Source organism: Diabrotica virgifera, chromosome 3 (genome assembly GCF_917563875.1).
Source record: "Diabrotica virgifera virgifera chromosome 3, PGI_DIABVI_V3a".
Lineage (NCBI taxonomy): Eukaryota > Metazoa > Arthropoda > Insecta > Coleoptera > Chrysomelidae > Diabrotica > Diabrotica virgifera.
The window spans coordinates 243,157,348-243,178,145 of NC_065445.1; the positions used below are offsets into that span (position 1 = coordinate 243,157,348).

The window sequence follows — 20,798 nt, forward strand, 5'->3', positions numbered from 1 at the left end:
AAATGAAAAGTTGAACGTTCCTGTTCTGTCTAATGCTGTTGTAGTTGAGTTTTATACGGATGATAGTGGTTTTTCTTATGTATTTTACATACACTCGTTTGACTGATTTCCAATCGACCCGAAATTTTTCTCGTACTAGTATTTGGGTTTTCCGTAACAGAAAGCAGGACATCAAGTTCGTTGACGTCATCAAAAATAAATGATTTATTTTTATTTAACTTTTCGTACCTATGCAACATTACCAGTAGCACAGAATCTATCGAGAAATCTCTCAAAAACGTCCTTTTTGGGTGTCTTCTATAAGGAAACTTTCCAAAAATTTTTATTAAAACAATACTAAAAATAAAAAAAAAGTTAGATAACACACGGATTTGAACCGGGGACCTCTCGATCTCCGGTCGAACGCTCTACCACTGAGCTATACTCCCTTTGCTTTGACTGGTTACAAGATTTCTCATACATACCGACAAATTTAATAGACCAAGTGAAGTATAAAAATACTTTAAAATTTAAAGTAAATATACTTAATATTATTATAAAATATTTTATTCCCGAGGAAGACAAATCCAAAGACACAAAAATTATAATTAATAATACATTTACTAAAAATACTAATATATTATTTTAATGACTTATTTGCGCTGATACATACATAATTTGAAAGATTAGCAACGAACTACATATTGTCTCTCTGCGCATGCGCCAGGGAATTATAAAATTTCACCCTCGAACGTAAAAAAGTATAACTTTAAAAACTTTTGATATACAACGGGTGTTTTCATTGGGCGGGGGGCCCGCATCCCAACAGGGCCCGCGGATCTATCAGTACGCTACTGGGTTGGACCAATAACAAACAAGCATTAAAACGCGGTAAATTTGAATCACTCCTCTTGGTTTAAAAACAAACCATAGTAATGTTTACATATTCATACCAGTTTGAATTTTACTGATTTTACTACACGTAATTTGCCGTGTAAAGACAGAAAAAGTAGGGATAGCCGTAAAATATTTGCGAATTATGTACCGATGGCCTTAAATGACTTTTTAAATATCCATTTCTAGTGAAGTGCTTAGAACAAATTTCACATTTATAAGGCATTTACCCAGTGTGTATTTTCAAATGTTTCAAATGTCCCGTTCCACTAAATTGCTAAGAACAAATTTCACACTTATAAGGTTTTTCCCCAGTGTGTATTCTGAAATGACTTTTCAAAGATCCTGCTTCACTAAATTGCTTAGAAGAAATTTCACACTTATAAGGTTTTTTCCCAGTGTGTATTCTCAAATGACATGCCTGACTAAATTGCTTAGAACAAATTTCACACCTTTAAAGCTTTTCGCCAGTGTGTATCCTTAAATGTCTTTTCAAACGCTCACCTAGACTAAATGAGATAGAACAAATTTCACACTTATAAGGTTTTTCCCCAGTGTGTATTCTCAAATGTCTTTTCAAACTATTTGTTTGAGAAAACTGCTTAAAACAAATTTCGCAATTGTATGGCTTCTCTCCAGTGTGTATTCTTAAATGACTTTTTAAATGTTCATTTCTAATGAACTGTTTAAAACAAATTTCACATTTATAAGGCATTTCCCCAGTGTGTATTCTCAAATGTTGTTTCAAATGTCCCGTGTCACTAAATTGCTTAGAACAAACTTCGCACTTATAAGGTTTTTCCCCAGTGTGCACCCTCAAATGTGTTTTCAAACTACCTGTTTCACTAAATTGCTTAGAACAAATTTCACACTTATAAGGCTGTTCTCCAGTGTGTATTCTCAAATGTCTTTTCATATTACTCGCTTCGCTAAATTGCTTAGAACAAATATCACACTTATAAGGCATTTGCCGAGTGTGCACTTTTAAATGATTTCTCAAAGTGCTTGCTTGCTTAAATTGCTTACAACAAATTTCACACTTGTAAGGTTTTTCCCCAGTGTGTATTCTTAAATGACTTTTCATATTTCCCGCTTCGCTAAATTGCTTAGAACAAATATCACACTTATAAGGCATTTCCCGAGTGTGCACTCTCAAATGTCTTTTCAATTTACCTGCTTCAATAAATTGCTTAAAACAAATTTCACACTCGTAAGGTTTTTCTCCAGTGTGTATTCTTAAATGACTTTTCAAAAGCTCATTTCGACTAAATGAGATAGAACAAATGTCACACTTATAAGGCATTTCCCGAGTGTGCACTCTCAAATGTCTTTTCAATTTACCTGCTTCAATAAATTGCTTAAAACAAATTTCACACTCGTAAGGTTTTTCTCCAGTGTGTATTCTTAAATGACTTTTCAAAAGCTCATTTCGACTAAATGAGATAGAGCAAATGTCACACTTATAAGGCATTTCCCCAGTGTGTATTCTCAAATGACGATTCAAAGTATCATCTCGGCCAAATTGCTTAAAACAAATTTCACACTTGTACGGCTTTTCTCCAGTGTGTATCCTTAAATGACTTTTTAAATGTCCAATTTGGCTACATTGTTTAAAACAAATTTCACATTTATAAGGCGTTTTTCCAGTGTGTATCCTTAAATGATTTTTTAAATTTCTATCTCGACTAAATTGCTTAGAACAAATTTCGCACTTATAACGCTTTTTTGCAGTGTGAGTTACCAACGTTCTTCCTGATTTCGTTTTAACCTCGTTCTGACATAAACCTAAAATAAAAATCAAGTTATAGAACTTTGCATGCAGAAATGGCAGTTAATAAATATAGGAGATGTAATAACTCTAGTGTGTGATTCACACTGGGAGTGCAGTACGGTTAAGATAGGAATGCGCATTTGCCGGATTTCACGTCATGCGATTGGCAGCACAAACAGGTCCAATACTAGTAACGTACAGAACCGTACAGAGATTTTTATTATGAGTAAAACTATCTTGTTTTGATTTTAATTTATATCGAAAATTAGAATAAAACACAGAGACATTAGATAATCAGGCGTGTGATGGATGACCGAAGTTATCTTTAACGTTTGAGTTAAAGTTAAGATTACTTCTCAGCAATAACGTGCCCATAACTATTTAGATAAAATTCGGTGTGATGTATCAGTCACAGTTATGAGGTAGTTATTTCATCAACGTTATATTAGAAATAACCTTTGAGGAATAAAGTTTCAAGTAACAAAGAGAACCTTATGTAGAAATAGTACAAGTTGGAGTGAGTGCGAGAGATCGTTCGGAACATGCTACAGTATGGGTGATGACCGTAAAAGTAAATACCCGTCGTCGGCCACCGTCGATGACCGAACAGCGAACAGCTGTTTGGATTCGGTGGTGTTTCGAAGGGTAGATAGACACAGGGTTGCCAGATTGGTGTATTTTCCCACAATTTTTGGGTAATTTGAAAGCGTCTAGGGAAATTTTTCTGAGCAGAAATTGTAGTGGGATTTTTTGGGGGCGGAAAATTATGGAGGATTTTAAGGGGTCAGGGTAAATTAAATTTGCGAATGTACAGTTACGATCATTAAATAGTTTACAGGCTTACGTATCTAGGAGGCAATTTTTTTTAAATTTCACCTCGTTTAAACGCACCTTTTACGTCAAAGTGACGTTACCAGTGGTGTACCTAGAATAGGTTGATTAACATTAAAAAATCAAAATAATATACATATATTTTACAAAATTTAACAAAAATGTCAAGGGCCATTAGTTGTCGAGGCATTAAGCTAAATAAAAAATATTAACAAAATGGAAAGTATGCAAAGAAGTTTTTTTTGGATGAGTTTGATATCGATTTATTTTATTTTTCAACACGCGAAAATTTTGGCAAGTATTGACTTTTTGAAATTTTTTGACTTTTGACATTTATCAGATCCGTACGACAGTATTTACAGTATTACAATATAAAAATTAAGGTGTAAACTATTCAGTGGTCGTAACTGTACATAGAACTGTATATTATACTCCCATATAATCGAAGACGATAGGAACTATGAATTATTTCCAGGGCCCTCGTTGATAAGTAGTATAATTTTGGTTTGCTGTTCTCTTCATTTGACTACTAATTTATTAAAATGAGGCAAAAATTTAAATTTGGGTTATTTGAGCTTCAATTACCCTTCTATTCTTCTATTCTTAATTATTAGCTTCTAAATATAGTCTAACAGCTGGGAGCGGATTTTGCGCGTGATAAGTAATATGGAAAAACTATACGTGGATATGTTGAATTAGTTGTGTACATGACTTTCACCAACGGCCGGAAACCAGAGTGGGGGCCGAGGGTAGTTATACGGGGTCAAAGTCGCGGTTTTTATTTTTTTATGACGCTCACGACCGAGACCGATTTCTCCCCCCTCTCCCCGCCAAACCCGATGCTCAAAATGGTGTGACTTTTTTCTGAACATTATGTGGACCATATAGAACAATTTGGTGTTAGAGGATAACTTTCACTTTGGATGTCTGGGTTTTTGGTATAGTTATATCATAAATATTGCCCAAAAAATATAAAAAGTATCGAAAACCTCGACTTTTCACCCTCCGTAACTCTGGAACCGTTGATTTTATAACAATTACGTATAGAAAATTTTTTGTTTTAAATTTCATGTAGAACATTTTTGTGTATAACATTGTTTACGCTAAAGCATAGTTTTAGAAATATTGACGAAAAACTTAAAAAAACTACTAATTTACCGGCTTCTCTCCCATCTCCCTCCCAAACCGGACGCTCAAAATGGTGTAACTTTTTACTGAACAATATGTGGACCATATAGAACATGTTGGTGTTGGAGGAAAAATTTTTTTTTTTATGTTTGGGTTAGGCCTTTTTTTTGGACCAGGTATACTATACTACCTCCGTAACTTTGGAACCATTCATTTTAGAAAGATTATGCATAGGGTCTTTTTTATTTCAAATTTAATGTAGAGCAATTTTGTATAGAGGGTTGTTCATGCTAAACCGCATAGTTTTAGAAATATTTACGAAAAACTCAAAAAACTACGAATTTACCGATTTCTCCCCCCTCCCCCCCCCCCAAACCCGAGGTTCAAAATGGTGTGACTTTTTTCTGGACATTGTGTGGACCATATAGAACAATTTGGTGTTGCAGGATAACTTTCACTTTGGATGTCTGGGTTATGCCATCTTTTGGATCAACTATACTATACTATCATAAAAGGTTGGAAACTAGTGATAACAAGTCTAAAGTTTCATGGCAAATAATCAAAGAAATTAAAGGGAACTCAAAAAACTCCAATGTTCTGGGCTTACAAGGTGAGTCAAATGATCTATCCAATGAAATCAACACTTTTATGGCAAATGCAGCTATAAATGCAGTCAATAAAATCAAGCCGGTAGAAAACTTCAGCATTAATATCAGCCCTGTCTCAGAAAGTATGTTTTTGTTTTCTGTTTCTGAAACTGAAATTCTAAAAATAATTCAAAATCTAAAAAATAAACATAGCTCTGGTCATGATGGAATTTCCACAAATATCATTAAGTATGTTGAACATGAATAAAGTTATCCTCTTACATTATAAATAATTCCTTCACATATGGCTACTTTCCGCAAAATTTAAAGATAGCTCTGGTGAAACCACTGCACAAGAAAGGTGATCCAACTAAAGTGGAAAATTATCGACCCATCAGTCTTCTCTCGTCCTTCTCTAAGATTTTTGAAAAGCTATGTATAATAGACTTGAAAATTTCTTCAGGTCAAAAAATCTTCTCAAACAAATACAGCATGGTTTCCTAAAGGGCAAATCAACTGATACAACATTTGGCTTTGTTACTAAAATACTTGAAAACTTGGAACTAAAAAACAAAACACTAGGAGCTTTTCTAGATCTGTCAAAAGCATTTGACAGTTTAGATCATCAAATACTGCTGATCAAACTTGACAAGTATGGAATACGAGGCCCAGCTTTATGTTGGATAGAGTCATTTATCACAGGAAGGTCACAGAGAGTTTGTCTGGAAACTAATGGTGAGAGAACACTCTCAGAAGCACTGAACCTCGAGTTGGGGGTACCCCAGGGAAGTGTTCTTGGACCTTTTTTATTTCTTATATACATCAATGATCTTGCCGAATCTGCAACAGATGAATCATCTAGCAGGGCGCGAGGATATATATCCATACTTTTTATTTCTTTTTACTTTTACCTATATCGTGATATATATCATGATATTTATATTATAAATATCGTGATATATATCAGTATTTTATTTCGTACTAATTTTTACATAAGAAGGCATTGTGGCAAATGCTAAGGACTTTCTAGAAATATTGCATCCTGTTTCAGTGGCAGTTGATAGAATGCAACGAGATTTAACGACAATTGCTGTCAAGACCTGAATGATCAACCAATTCAAATTAAGAACGTTTATTACAAAAGGAGGAATATGGCTCTAGGTTCGCCTCATTGTTTGACAAACTTACTGGACCATCGCTTTTTGGGAGAAAGACTTACTGCCGAACAAAAAGAACAGGCTTTAACACATATTTTGTTTACAGGAATCAACACATATTTTGTTCCGTTTGTAATGGCCCTAACTTCGAAGTCTAAACCTTTTCCGTCTTTCATGTATGGTCCAAATTAAAAAAAAACATCTCCATTATTATGGTGGAAGTCTGTTCCAAACGCTTAATCTGCTTGGCCTAATAAAAACATATTTCTCGAACGAATTAACCAATTACTTACAGCAGTAGCCTCAACGGCAGGCATTGAAAGGTGCTTTTCAAGCTTTGGACTTGTGCATTTCAAATTACGAAATAATTTAGGTATTCCAAATAAATAATTTACAGAAAAGGCTGCTAAATTTGTATTCATGTTTGAATATTTAAACAGTTTTTCATACCAAAAAAATGACAATTTGGAATGGATTTGGCCTGAAGAAGAAACTGAAAGAAGTGAAAATGAAGAGGCAGAATTAAGTTTTGGGTGCTTTACTGGTTTTGATTCAGACACTTCCGATGTTGAACCTTCATCTTAATTAATTTTCTAAATGATTTTGTTTTTTAAATGTTCAGAATTTTAAGTTATTTTGGAAAAATAGAAATACCTATATGTTTATGTTAATGTTTTCAATATTTTTAGTTAATTTAATTGTTACTTGGATACGCCTATCATTTTGTTTTCTGTTTATGTAACATACTACCATACGTACGTTTGTATTTTTGACAAAAATTTTTGTATTTTTTATTTAAGTAAAAATATATCTTTTATTAGATATTTATTTTTTATTTAAAGTAAAAATATATCTTTTATACTGTTACATTCTACAATTAGACTCTTATTTTGGTCAATTTAGTTTCTCTATTGAAATGTTTTCCAAAATATAAATATCATATAAATATCACATTTTTAATATATATCGGATATATATCATATATATCCGATATTTTGATATTTATATAAATATCATGGATATTTTGTGCCCTGTCATCTAGCCTTATTAATTTTGCAGATGACTCAAATTATCTGATTTGGGCCAAAACTGTTGAAGAGTTGCTCTTAAAAACAGGTGAAAATCTGGAGAGGGCTGAGAGATGGTTTGCTGGGAATAAATTATTGTTGAACTGTGATAAGACTGTCTTCATATATTTTAGAACCATTCAGTCTCGAGGTCCAATCACGAATATGGTAAATATTCAATCAGACCACATAGAAACATCCAACTCTGTCAAATTTCTGGTTATCTACATTGACCAATATCTGCAGTGGGATGTACACCTATTGCAATTATGTAAAAAACTGAACTCTGCATGCTACTCAATAAGAGTGCTTAAAGAGTACTTACAGCAGGATACTCTTCTTACTGTTTATTATGCTAACTTTTATTCTCAGGTTATGGAATCATGTTATGGGGAAATGCAGTGGCAACATCACAGCTTCTTATCATTCAGAAAAAAGTAATACGGATTATTCTTGGGATGAAAATCAAGGACTCATGCAGGGGGAAATTTAAACTACTAAATATACTTACTTTTCCAGCCATCTACATTTATGAAGTTTCTTTTTAAGAACCCTTCATTATTTAACCATTACATCCCCAATCATACCCATCACACAAGAGCTCTAAACCTAACTATCCCTAGACACAGGCTTACTCTAACAGAACGGAGTCCACTATATGCCTGTATTAAATTCCACAACACGTTACCATCAGCGTTAAAACAAGAGATTCAATTTGAAAGATTTAAAAGAGTTATTTAAATATCTGGTCATTGTAGAACCATATACTGTGGTGGAATACCTGGAGTATTAGTTGTTCTTGTTTTTGTAACACGTAATGTCTAATTTTTAATTTTAATTATGATAATTGTTCTATGTATGTACTTTAGATTTATACAATCTCTTTTTCTTTTTACTTTTACCTTTAATTGATGATATTTGCTCAAATATGTAAAAATTTTATGCAAATAAAAATTATTCTATTCTCTTCTATTCTAAGTACCTGGAGCAACAATGCAACGATCTCGTTACAAAATACACCTTCATACATGCTTCAAACCCACATAGAAACTGTGGAAGTATACCTCATAATACACTAACCATCAAAATTACCTTAAAAATGGGACATTTTTGATGTCTTGTATTTCCTAAACCTGTTGACCGATTTTAGTGATTTTTTTAATATGTTATAGCTTTATTCTTCAAGAATACCAGTGTAATAATATTTTTGCTAAACAGATAAGTGTCATTGTATACCAGGTGTAACAATGATAGTGTGTTTTTTCCTCAAAGTTTGGAAGACCATGTGGAATATTCTAGCATAAATAAAATATTGAAATTGAAACTCAACTGTAGCCTTAGGCTGTATTAACATTTTGCTTTTTGATTCATTCGCTTATATTGGAAAATAAAAAAATTAGGTACTTTAACAACTAGCAACATTCTTCATCAATACAGGGTGTTTCTAAATAAGTGCAATAAACTTTAAGGGGTAATTCTGCATGAAAAAATAATAACCGTTTGCTTTATAAATATATGTCAGCAAATGCTTCGTTTCCGAGATACTGGATGTTGAATTTTCTCTTACAAACTGACTATTTATTTATTGCTCTAAAACCGGTTGAGATATTTAAATGAAATTTGGCAGGTTTTAAGAGGTAATTATTGCGCATTTTCTGACATACAAATAAGAATTTTACATTCACCATTGGCGTGCATACAGATCATATTACCCGGTCATCTTACCTGTATGCATGCCAATGGTGAATATAAAATTCCTAATTGTATGCCAAAAAATGCGCAATGCCAATAACTACCTCTTAAAACCTACCAAATTTCATTTGCATATCTCAACTGGTTTTAGAGCAATAAATAAATCATCAGTTTGTAAGAAAAAATTCAACATCCTGTATCTCGTAAACGAAGCATTTGTGGACATATGTTTATAAAGCAAACTGTCATTATTCTTCATGCAGAATTACCCCTCAAAGTTTGTCGCACTTATTTAGAAACACCCTGTATTGATGAAGAACATTGCTAGTTATTTATTTATTTATTTATTTACGGGTTTCCCCAATTTAAAAAAAAAATATACATATATAAACAATAAGTAGAAGTAAAAGTAGTATTAGTAAAGTCCAGTAAAACAGTAAAAAACTAAAAATAAAATTAAATGAATTAAATGAAAGTGTGACAGCATAAAACTGTAGTAAGTACATTACAATAAAACTAAATTTAACATACACACAATCCACGTTATGCCGTGACAATACATAATAATATAATATAAACTGACATTAATCAACTAACTACAGACAATAAAAAATTAACACATTACATAATACAAAAGCATTATCCATGGCAAAAATTAACAAATCCACTGAAAATATAATATTAAATATTAAATATTAAACATAAGTGCTGACCGGAAAAATTGATTTTAGTCGGTTTTTAAATACTCGACTGGAAGAAGAGAATAAATCGATGTCCAAATCATTCAGGCGACTTAAAGTTCTATCTATTGGTGAGTTAAGACCATAGTTTGTTGAATGATGAGGTACATGGAACAAGTTATTATTTCTCAGATTATGGTTTGGAATAATAAAGTTGTTAAAGTATCAACTTTTTTATTATCCAACATAAGCGAATGAATCAAAAAGCAGAATGTTAAGAAAGCCTACAGAAAGGCTATAGTTAAGTTTTAATTTCATAATTTTATATACGCTATAGAATATTCCACAGGGTGTTCCAAACTTTGAGGAAAAAACACACTATCATTGTTACACCCGGTATACAATGACACTTATAGTATTTTTACTACAAAAGCGATATTACGTAGGTTAAAATTTTTGACGTAAGAGAACTGTCAAAACATTAGAATGTGACTTTTCATTATTGCCATGTTTATAATAAACATTAGAATGTGACTTTTCACATTCTAATGTCACATTCTAATGTTTTGACAGTTCTCTTACGTCAAAAATTTTGACCTACGTAATATCGCTTTTGTAGTAAAAATACTATATCTGTTTAGCAACAATATTATTACACTGATATTCTTGAATAATACAGCTATAACATATTAAAAAATCACTAAAATCGGACAACAGGTTTAAGAAATAAGAGATCGACGCTGCCAAGCCAAAACGGCATAAACGCCAAAATGACCACTTTTTAGTTAGCTGCACTAAAAAATAGGATTTTAATTTCCGCACCAGACAGTCAACGCGGAATAACCGCAGAAAAAGTGAAATAGGTGTAATATAGGTTTAAAATTTTTATAAACGCCAGTCTAGTCACGCACGTGAACACCGATTGACATAATCGCCAGTGCCCGTAAGATTATCATTGTGTACATTTCGGTCCAGTAATAATAGTAAAGGTATGTATTTTTACAATTTTTATGGATAAGTAACATGGTATTATCTAGCTTTGCAATATTTTCAATTTGTATTGATATTTGAAGCGTAAACACACTGAATTTCTTTAAAAACTATGAGGCGTTTATGCCAAAACCACATATTTATATCGTGGTTGACACAAGTGCCATTCCTCAATGGTATTCTTATGCAGGTTTCTTATTTAAAAATTGCGCAAATAAAAAGTTTATTTTAAAATATTCTATTGTAACTTTGTGCTAGTGTGATGAACAATTCATTTTGTAATACAGCACAGAGTTCAAATCAATTTTATATAGCTAAAAATGGCGATCGATTTTTGGCGTTTATGCCATTTTTTTGTTGCACATGAATAGCAGAATTAAAAAAATAATACCCTTACTAAATGAAAATAAAACATATACCGAATCAGTACAAAATGATATACTGACTGACAATAATCCCTCTATATTTCCCTTAGAGGTTTATGGCATTTATAATGCCAACATTGCAGAAGCTTTTAGCAATGACATTATCATCTTTGAGGAACCACCAGACGTTGCAGTAGAAGAAGAAATATTTAGTCACGATCTCACATCATGTTTCAACTTAGCAGCAGATAATGGTTTGGATGCCGGTATAAGTAGTGATCAAAATAAGGAAAATACAAGCAATCAAATCAATACGGATGTTGAACCAAATTAATATTGACAGTGATTATGAATTAGAATCCACTACTTATTATTAGATATGCACTTTTAAGTATTTCATATTTACTTTTAAGTATTTCATCCTAGCACCAAAACATGTTTAAAGAATTTAAGGTTTTGTTTTTAACTTGGAATGTATTTTTGATTAATAAAGAATAAACCCTATCAAAAATCTTCGTAATTTCATCATTTTTATTGTTGGCATAAACGACAATTTTTGATTTTCGTTTCTTTTTTCGTTAATGGCATATATCCCTTTTAAGCGCCATATTGACTAACCTTACAACGATGCGATCGACACAAACGTCAGAGGTAAGTTTGGCATATTCACCAATGTTATATCTTGATTGGACATAAGCGCCATTTTATAGTTTTTAATTTATTTCAGACAGTATTTTCAGTCACATTAATGTTCACAATATATTAAAATTTGAAAAAAAAATCACCAATTTTTTTGAATCACTGTGCAGATAAGCAGAATTGGTAAAAATAAAAATAATCAGTTTTTGTGTTTCCTGCAAAATCAAGTTAATGTCGTTAATGCCGTTTTGGCTTGACAGCGTCGAGATATCAAAAATGTCCCATTTCTAAAGTGGTGCGTTAATTTTCATGCTAAGTGTAAATTGGACCATACAGTAATAGAAAAATATATAGAATTTTTGAACTCAATATATGAGTTCAATATACACTGTGTCCACGGATGGGGTGCCCAAGAGGAAAAACTTTTTTTATTTTCAATTTTAGCGAAAAATGTCATGTATGTATACACCGTTCTTAGGCGTCAATGCCCTTCGGTTGGGATCTATGGGGGAGTATCACTGAGCCGCAAGCCCTTATCCCTTGCCATACTGCTCCCTCATAGTTCGATCAGATGCCTGCATATTCCAGTCTAAGCGCCAGATTCATATTTAGAATTTTATACTGACTCATTAGCCTTTTTGTTTTCCGATGGCCTGGGCTGGGCTTGAACTCACGTACCTCACGGTGGAGTGAAGCGTGGGTCAGCCTCTAGTCGCACTGAGCTATCCGATCGAAAAATGTCATTCTTGATAAAAAGTTTTGCTTATTCTAAAACCTCGTAAAACAAAATAAAATTTCAGTTTTTCAAAACCTGCTTAATTTTGTAGCTAATTTTATGTAATTTGCTATACATTTTTGCACTAAGTTCGAAATCGTAACAATAATCTAGTGTTGTTAAACTACAATGTAGCTTAAGAACTGTCAACTCCGATAAATAATTATAATTTGCGAATTGTCATTCCAATTCCGTAACACTTTACAAGATAAATTCTTTGTTGGATGCTTAACATTTACTTGTTGAAAAAGAATGACAATTCGCAAATTATTTATTGGAGGTGACAGTTAAAGCTACATTTGACAACACTAGATTATTGTTACGATTTCGAACTTAGTGCAAAAATGTATAGGGATTTACATAAAATTGGCTAAAAAATTAAGCAGGTTTTGAAAAACTTGAATTTTATTTCATTTTCTGGGGTTTTAGAACAAGCAAAACTTTTTATCAAGAATGACATTTTTCGCTAAAATTGAAAATAAAAAAGTATTTCCTCTTGGGGACCCGATCCGTGGACACACTGTATGAATGATTATCAGAAAAAATATAAATTACAGATACCTCTTTTCGCTTAGTAGGGCAGTTTACATAGACTAAAACTTACTTTGTTTGCCAATGATGGACAATAATTTTGATGTTTCCGTACTTCTACAATGTTCTTCATGATGCATCTCAGTTGAAGCTCCTATCTGTAATTTTACATCTTTGTCAGAGTCTAATTCTTTCACATTCATACTTTTAAATCGAGATTCACAGCCATGATTTACTTCTAAATTATCTTCATCCAGTTCTCTTTTGATTTCTGTCTTAACTTCTTGCTTGCTAATGATGTGGAATGAACTACTTATTTCACATTGTAAGGTGTGTTCTTCTATTTTAATATCGTCCGAAAAATACGGGTCTGATAAAGAATCCTCTGTGTAATTACTTTCAGACTTGCATTCTTCCAGTTCTGATTTAATTTGTATGTTAACAGATTTCTCTAGATAATCACCATCTTTGTCAAATATTAAAACGTTTTGGTTTCTTTTTATAGAATCTTTACCTAACTCCATTTCAAATTTAAACGTATTATTTAAATAATGGCTTCAATGTGTAAAGATCATGTAAAATATTATAATCTGATTAAATTATTAAATTAAAAACAAATCAATCTTTGATTTGATATGCTTAGATATTAAATTAAATTATAAATGACAAATGACAAGTGAGTTAACATTGGCAGTTCGTTGGTCAACAGTCAAAAAAAGTAGGTTGCATGCTAATAAAAGAAAAAGAAGAAGAAGTACTACTATAAAAAAAATACATACTATGCTACGGGTTAGTTGCATAGGTTAGTTGGTCCGATATGAAAAAGAAGAAGAGGTTATATACCATATGATAAATTTGACATATTACTATTTAAGAGTGAATTCTTTATCTGTATTGTTTTTATTTTTATGAAGTAGTAATTTATTTTCTAGTTTATTAAAAGTTTAGCGTATTGATCTTGTGATTTAAGACTAAAGAATTATATTTTGAAAATGATTTTGGTATGTATATAATATAACATGGCAGATTATCATTTAAAATAATCTTATTTCAGTATTGAATGAGTTCATCCAAAAACAGAAAGATGTTTGAAAGTCCCGATACTTTGGAAGAACTTTGCTTAGAGGCATTCTGTGAAAATATTTTGACTTACATAGAGCGTGCAGAATGGGTGAAAGACGAGGAGAGTGATCATTGGGGTGAAGTTACAGTGTACAAATTTAAAGATCCTGAGATCTTCCTTATTAGAGAAGTATCTGAAAAATTGCTCAAAAAGTTCGTGGAGAAAAGACTGCTATGTGATTCACTTTTACAAATTTTCACCCAATTGAATACAAAATTAAAAACCATTAGGTTAAAGAGATCCAAGATAACCAAGACTGGCTTAAAAATACTGAAAGAACATAAAATTGTTCAATTAGAGTGTGTAGATATGCCAAAAATTGGAATTGGTGATATTTTAGGTAAATAGACATAACTAGACTTAGGCAAATATGCAAGCATAAAAAATGCAAAAATGTAAAATTTTGCATAATTTTATAAAAGTGTACATAAAGTGCATATAATTTGAAATTTTGGTTGTATATAAACCTATTTTTTATATTCTTGTAACAAAAAGCCTGGAAATCTCAATATTTAATTTTGTTTTATAATCTCTTGGTATAGGTCAGGGCTTCCCAAACTGTGCATTGCGACGCTCTGGGGTGTCGCGTGTCAGAGCGGACTTTTTTTACAGAAAATATATTAATTACAATACTCATATCCTGCAATTGGCAGATAAAATTACTGGGCTTCAGAAGAAGTTGCTCTTATGGAAGAGAAAATTAAGGGATCAAGAAATTGACTGTTTCCCTGCTTTACAAGGTATTTATTCTACACGAAAAATCGATAGAAAGCCTCGATCCCTCTTTAAAAAATATGTTTACACAACACATGTTGTCATTGAGCGAACACTTTGAGAAATATTTTCCCGAAGATCTGGAGTAATATGACTGGGTCACAAACCCTTTCCAGTTATCCACATCATCGACACTTTCAACAGAGGAAGAAGAACTGACTTCAACTGACAGAATCGTCCTGTGATTCCAGCCTAAAGCTTCAATACGACAAGGACAAACTGTTTGAATTTTGGAGCTCAGTTTCTCATGAATATCCTGTCATCAGCATTGCAACATTAAACGTTTTACAGTAAAACCTCGATTATCCATCAGGGCACCGGACCAAGGGTATGGCAGATAATCGAAAAGACGGTTAACAGAACATTAAAAAAAAAATAAAAATTCATGGTACAACTCTCAAATTTCATTTGTATGTTTTGTTTGACAATATAAGAGGGATTTGTGTTCGTACAATCGAATCAATTTAAAATATTCTGAAATCTTTGTTTGTTTTACTGTTGCTTCACATTTTGCGACGGCTGAATTTCTTAATCGGCATAAGATCATGCAATCTACTTTATTGGCTTCTTGTTGAGAATACCACTCGATGAATGCAGTGCAGCTTCTCTAGATTATTTACGCAAACCTTTGTCAGTTAAAATAGGTTCATCAACATATCTACAGTCAAATTCCAAGTCTGTGTCAGCTTCTGAATCTCTTTGGTCTGCCTTTGTTGTCATTTCAACGATTTCTTTATCTGTCATCAATGGATAGCCGTTTGTGTCCTCATCACAAATCAAATTAACTTTTTTTTTTATTTTTTTACATTAAAATTTTTGCTTATGTAGTAAATACAACGTCTGTATGTGCCCTGATGGTTAACAGAGGTGACAGTTAATGGAGAGGTGACAGTACTTGTGCGAAACGGACTTTTCTGCAGTGACAGTAATTAAAAACAAGTACAGGTCAAACATAAACTTAGAAATAGAAATGAGAGTGACCATTTTAAAATTGGAGCCCCGGTTTCATAAGCTGTGGTCAAAAAAGCAAGCACATCCCTCACATTAAAAATAAAAATATAAATGTTCAAATAGTTTTTTTTTACCTAGGAATAAAAGTGCTGGAAAATTAGTAACGGCTAGCGCGGGTGCGGGTGGGAATTTGAACTGTGAGTAGAGTTCTCCACGAAACTTCACCCGTGACGCATTGACTAATAACTCTAGCACGAAAAATAACTAGGAATTAAGAACAATGAGTTCAGATAGCGAATTAGATGATGAAATGAAAAGGAGAAGGGAAGAGGAGGAACATCCCAGCAAAAAATCAAAAATAACAGCTAGAACATCACAAAAAACAGATGAAGATAACATAAGTGGAATGGAACAAATGATGAAAATGATGAGGGAATTAGCAATGGATATAAAAGACATAAAAAAAGAACAATATAGATCTGGAGACGAAATCACACAACTAAAGAATGAAATTAAAGAACTGAAAGATCAACAAAGCGGCTACAAAGATGAAATAAAAAAGCTGCGAGAAACAAACGAAAAAGCTATAAAACAAATAGGTCAATTAGAAAAAGAAATTAGTATAGCAAATGAAAAAATAGAGAAATTGGAAAGAGAAAGAAAGAGAAAAAATGTAATAATACAAGGAATAAAAATTGATACAAATGATCAGAAAGTTTTACGAGGGGCTATGGAGAATTTTATGGAAAAAGAGCTACAAGTTTCAGTAGATGTAAATGGAGCAAGGAAAATAGGAGAAAATACTGTCATAGTGGAACTCAACAGCGTGAAAAACAAAATAGAAGTAATGAAAAATAAAAGTAAATTAAAAACCAAAAAGGACGAAAGAATCTATATTAATGATGATATGTCAAAAGAAGAAAGAATTATTCAGAAAGAAATTAGAAGCAAGGCTATGGTAGAGAGGCATAATGGAAAAAATGTAAAAATAGGATACCAGAAGCTAATCATTAATGGTGAAATATGGACATGGAATAACAACCAACAACAACTCATAAAAGAGAAAAATATACAACCAAAAAACTAGCAATACAACGAAAGCAGACTGAAAAAACGGAGATGACATGGCAAAGTACAGGTACACGAAATAGACAAAATGTACAGATTATTAATGAAAAGCAGCCCATAAAAGAACATATATTAGTAGGAACATGGAATGTAAGAGGAACATACGAAGAAGGAAAACTGAAACACCTAGTAGATGAATGTAAAAAATATAAATTCGAAATAGTAGCACTACAAGAAACGAAACAACTAGGCCAAAACTCAATGGAAATAAATGACTATTTATTTTTCAATAGCGGAGGCGAAAATAGAATGTTAGGCACAGGATTTGTAGTAAATAAAAAGCTGAAAGATCTAATCGTTGACTTTAAACCAATTTCAGAGAGAATATGCATACTAAGAATAAGAGGAAAATACCAAAAAATAACATTTATAAACATACATGCACCGACTGAAGAGAAAAACATAGAGATAAAGGAAGACTTCTACAGTCAAATAGATACAGTATTCGAAAATATTCCCAAATACGATATAAAAATAGTACTAGGTGATGCTAATGCCAAAATAGGAAAAGAAGAAATATACACACCCACCATAGGAAAATATAGTCTGCATGAAACAACGAATGAAAATGGTCACCTCTTAATAGATTTTGCAAAAGAAAAAAACATGATCGTTATGAGCACGTACTTTCAACACAAAAGAATATATCAAGGAACATGGAGATCACCAGATGGAAAAACCATAAATCAAATAGATCATGTGCTCATCGAAAAAGACATGGAAAAATGTATAAAGAACATAAGAACATATAGAGGACCGGATGCAGACACAGATCACTTTATAGTCGGAATACAACTTAAACAGGTTATACCAGTTCTTAGAAATCAACAGAAAAAAAGGTACAAAGTAACTAAACCTATTAGACTACTGTCAGAAGAAGAACAAAGTAAATATGAAAGACTAGTCACTAGAGAACTGGAAAATATTGCAGAAAATGAAAACATCGAACAAAAATGGACGCAAATAAAAGTATGTATGACCAAAGCAGCGCAAGTCAGTAATAGAAATATAAAAGATGGATTCAAAGAATGGTTTGATGAAGAATGTAAAATAGAACTGGATGAAAGAAATAAGTTAAGACTCAAAATGATGCAAGTGAAAACACCAGAGATGGAGATACAATACAACGAACAAAGAAAACGAACTAAAAGAATCATAAGAGTAAAGAAAAGAAAGTACAACGAAGATAAATTGAAATGCATAGAAGAAAACTATAAAAATGGAGAAGTCAGGAACTTATATCAAGGAGTAAAAAATGAGAAAAAGGGGTTCCAAAGAAAACCTGTACACTACAAAAGCAAAAATGGAAGGAATTTAGTAAGCGACGAAGAAATACTGAGCAGATGGAGAGAATACTTCGAAGAGCTTCTAAATGAAATTCCCACAACAGAATATGCAGAAGAAGAAGAAGAAGGACCGAATGAAAATATTGATCAAGAAGAAATGCAGGAAAGACCGCCTAATGAAAAAGAAATAAAAGAAATAATAGAAAAACTAAAGAAAAACAAGAGCCCAGGTAAGGATGAAATAACAGCTGAAATGTTTAAATATGGAGGACCAGTACTAATTAAGCATTTGGAAAAGCTGATAAAAGAAATTTGGGAACAAGAACACATACCAAAAGAATGGACTGAAGCCACACTGTGTCCAATTCACAAAAAAGGCGACAAAAGTTTATGCCATAATTACAGGGGAGTAGCCCTACTAAACGTTGCATATAAAATACTTGCAGTACATATAAAAGACAAGATAACACAAAAGATAGATAATGACATAGGAGAATATCAATGTGGATTCAGAAGAGGACGCAGCACGGTGGATCAAATTTTCCTGCTGCGTGAGATACAAGCGGAAAGCTACGAATACGGAAAATCTACAATGGCCCTATTCATTGACTTTAAACAAGCTTTTGACAGAGTTAAGCGAAAAGAAATATACAAAGCACTATGTGAAATTGGAATTAGTAAAAAATTAATAAAGATGGTAAAAGTTACACTCAGAGAAACAGAGAACAGGGTTAAAATAAATGGAAAGGAAACAGATAAGTTTAGGGTCGGTGAAGGGGTACGACAAGGAGACCCACTGTCATCACTGTTGTTTAGTATCCTTCTTGAAATAGTCATCAGAGAAGCCGAAATTAACAGGACAGGACTTGTATACCAACGAAAACACCAATGCTTGGCATTCGCTGATGACATAGTAATGATAGCCAGAAGCAAACAAGAATTACAAGAAATACTAAAAAGACTAGAGGCGATAGGAAGAAAGAAAGGGATATACATAAACGAAGAAAAGACTAAATATATGGAATGGACAAAACGAGAATACACACAAGGACAATACCTGACAATAAAAACAGAGGCAAAAATATATAAATTCGAGGAAGTAGAGAGATTCCAATATCTAGGAGCGACATTCACTAGGAGACCAAATATAAAAGAAGAAATCCAAGCGAGAATTATGGCTGGTAATCGTTGTATCTTTGCTCTAAACAACTTATTGAGAAATAAGAACATATCTAGAGGGGCTAAGATAAGAATATACAAGACAGTGATAAGACCTATAGTCTTGTATGCCAGTGAAACATGGACGATGAACAAATCCGAGCAAGTCATGCTTAAAGTATGGGAAAGAAAAGTCCTAAGAAAAATATTTGGCGGAAAGATATGGAATGGAATGTGGATAAGAAGACCAAATGTGGAATTGGAGAGGATGTATGGTGAACCAAACATAGTAGGGATCGTAAAATCACAAAGACTGAGATGGTTGGGACATATCCAAAGGATGCCAAACACGAGACTTCCCAAAAAAATACTAACGGGAGGAATAGGAGGAAAGAAGAAGAAAGGTAGACCGAAAACCAGATGGAAGAAAGATGTTGAAAAAGACATAGAAGAACTGAAAATCACAAATTGGAAAAATAAAGCAGCAAATAGGAGAGATTGGAAAGGAATAGTAAACCAAGCCATGGGCCTTCTAGGCCTGGAGAGCTAAACTATATATACCTCTTTTCGCTTAGTAGGGCAGTTTACATAGACTAAAACTTACTTTGTTTGCCAATGATGGACAATAATTTTGATGTTTCCGTACTTCTACAATGTTCTTCATGATGCATCTCAGTTGAAGCTCCTATCTGTAATTTTACATCTTTGTCAGAGTCTAATTCTTTCACATTCATACTTTTAAATCGAGATTCACAGCCATGATTTACTTCTAAATTATCTTCATCCAGTTCTCTTTTGATTTCTGTCTTAACTTCTTGCTTGCTAATGATGTGGAATGAACTACTTATTTCACATTGTAAGGTGTGTTCTTCTATTTTAATATCGTCCGAAAAATACGGGTCTGATAAAGAATCCTCTGTGTAATTACTTTCAGACTTGCATTCTTCCAGTTCTGATTTAATTTGTATGTTAACAGATTTCTCTAGAGAATCACCATCTTTGTCAAATATTAAAACGTTTTGGTTTCTTTTTATAGAATCTTTACCTAACTCCATTTCAAATTTAAACGTATTATTTAAATAATGGCTTCAATGTGTAAAGATCATGTAAAATATTATAATCTGATTAAATTATTAAATTAAAAACAAATCAATCTTTGATTTGATATGCTTAGATATTAAATTAAATTATAAATGACAAATGACAAGTGAGTTAACATTGGCAGTTCGTTGGTCAACAGTCAAAAAAAGTAGGTTGCATGCTAATAAAAGAAAAAGAAGAAGAAGTACTAC

The 20,798-nt window shown here is 32.5% G+C and overlaps 2 protein-coding genes across 4 annotated transcripts in view; one reads left to right on the plus strand and one right to left on the minus strand.

The window, feature by feature from the left end:
* Positions 1-530: 530 nt before the first annotated feature.
* Positions 531-20,793, minus strand: LOC114328260 (zinc finger protein 226-like). Of its 2 annotated transcripts, none has more exons than XM_050646005.1 (2): positions 20,111-20,793; positions 531-2,658 (listed from the first exon to the last, which is right to left on the minus strand). In XM_050646005.1, exons 1-2 carry the CDS (start codon positions 20,559-20,561, stop codon positions 1,328-1,330), a joined length of 1,782 nt encoding a protein of 593 aa, XP_050501962.1. In that variant the 5' UTR covers positions 20,562-20,793; the 3' UTR covers positions 531-1,327. The 2 variants fall into 2 exon arrangements, with proteins under 2 accessions (XP_050501962.1, XP_028132862.2); XM_028277061.2 differs by lacking the exon at positions 20,111-20,793 and adding an exon at positions 13,160-13,842.
* LOC114328259 (protein zyg-11 homolog B) overlaps positions 13,929-20,798 on the plus strand; it is a 62,600-nt gene continuing 55,730 nt past the window's right edge. Inside the window, exons 1-2 of one of the 2 annotated variants that reach the window (XM_050646002.1) lie at positions 13,929-14,087; positions 14,141-14,549. In XM_050646002.1, coding sequence (XP_050501959.1) covers positions 14,147-14,549 — 403 coding nt within the window. In that variant the 5' untranslated portion in view covers positions 13,929-14,087; positions 14,141-14,146. The remainder of the gene's footprint in view (positions 14,088-14,140; positions 14,550-20,798) is intronic. The other variant, XM_050646003.1, reaches the window with a different exon arrangement.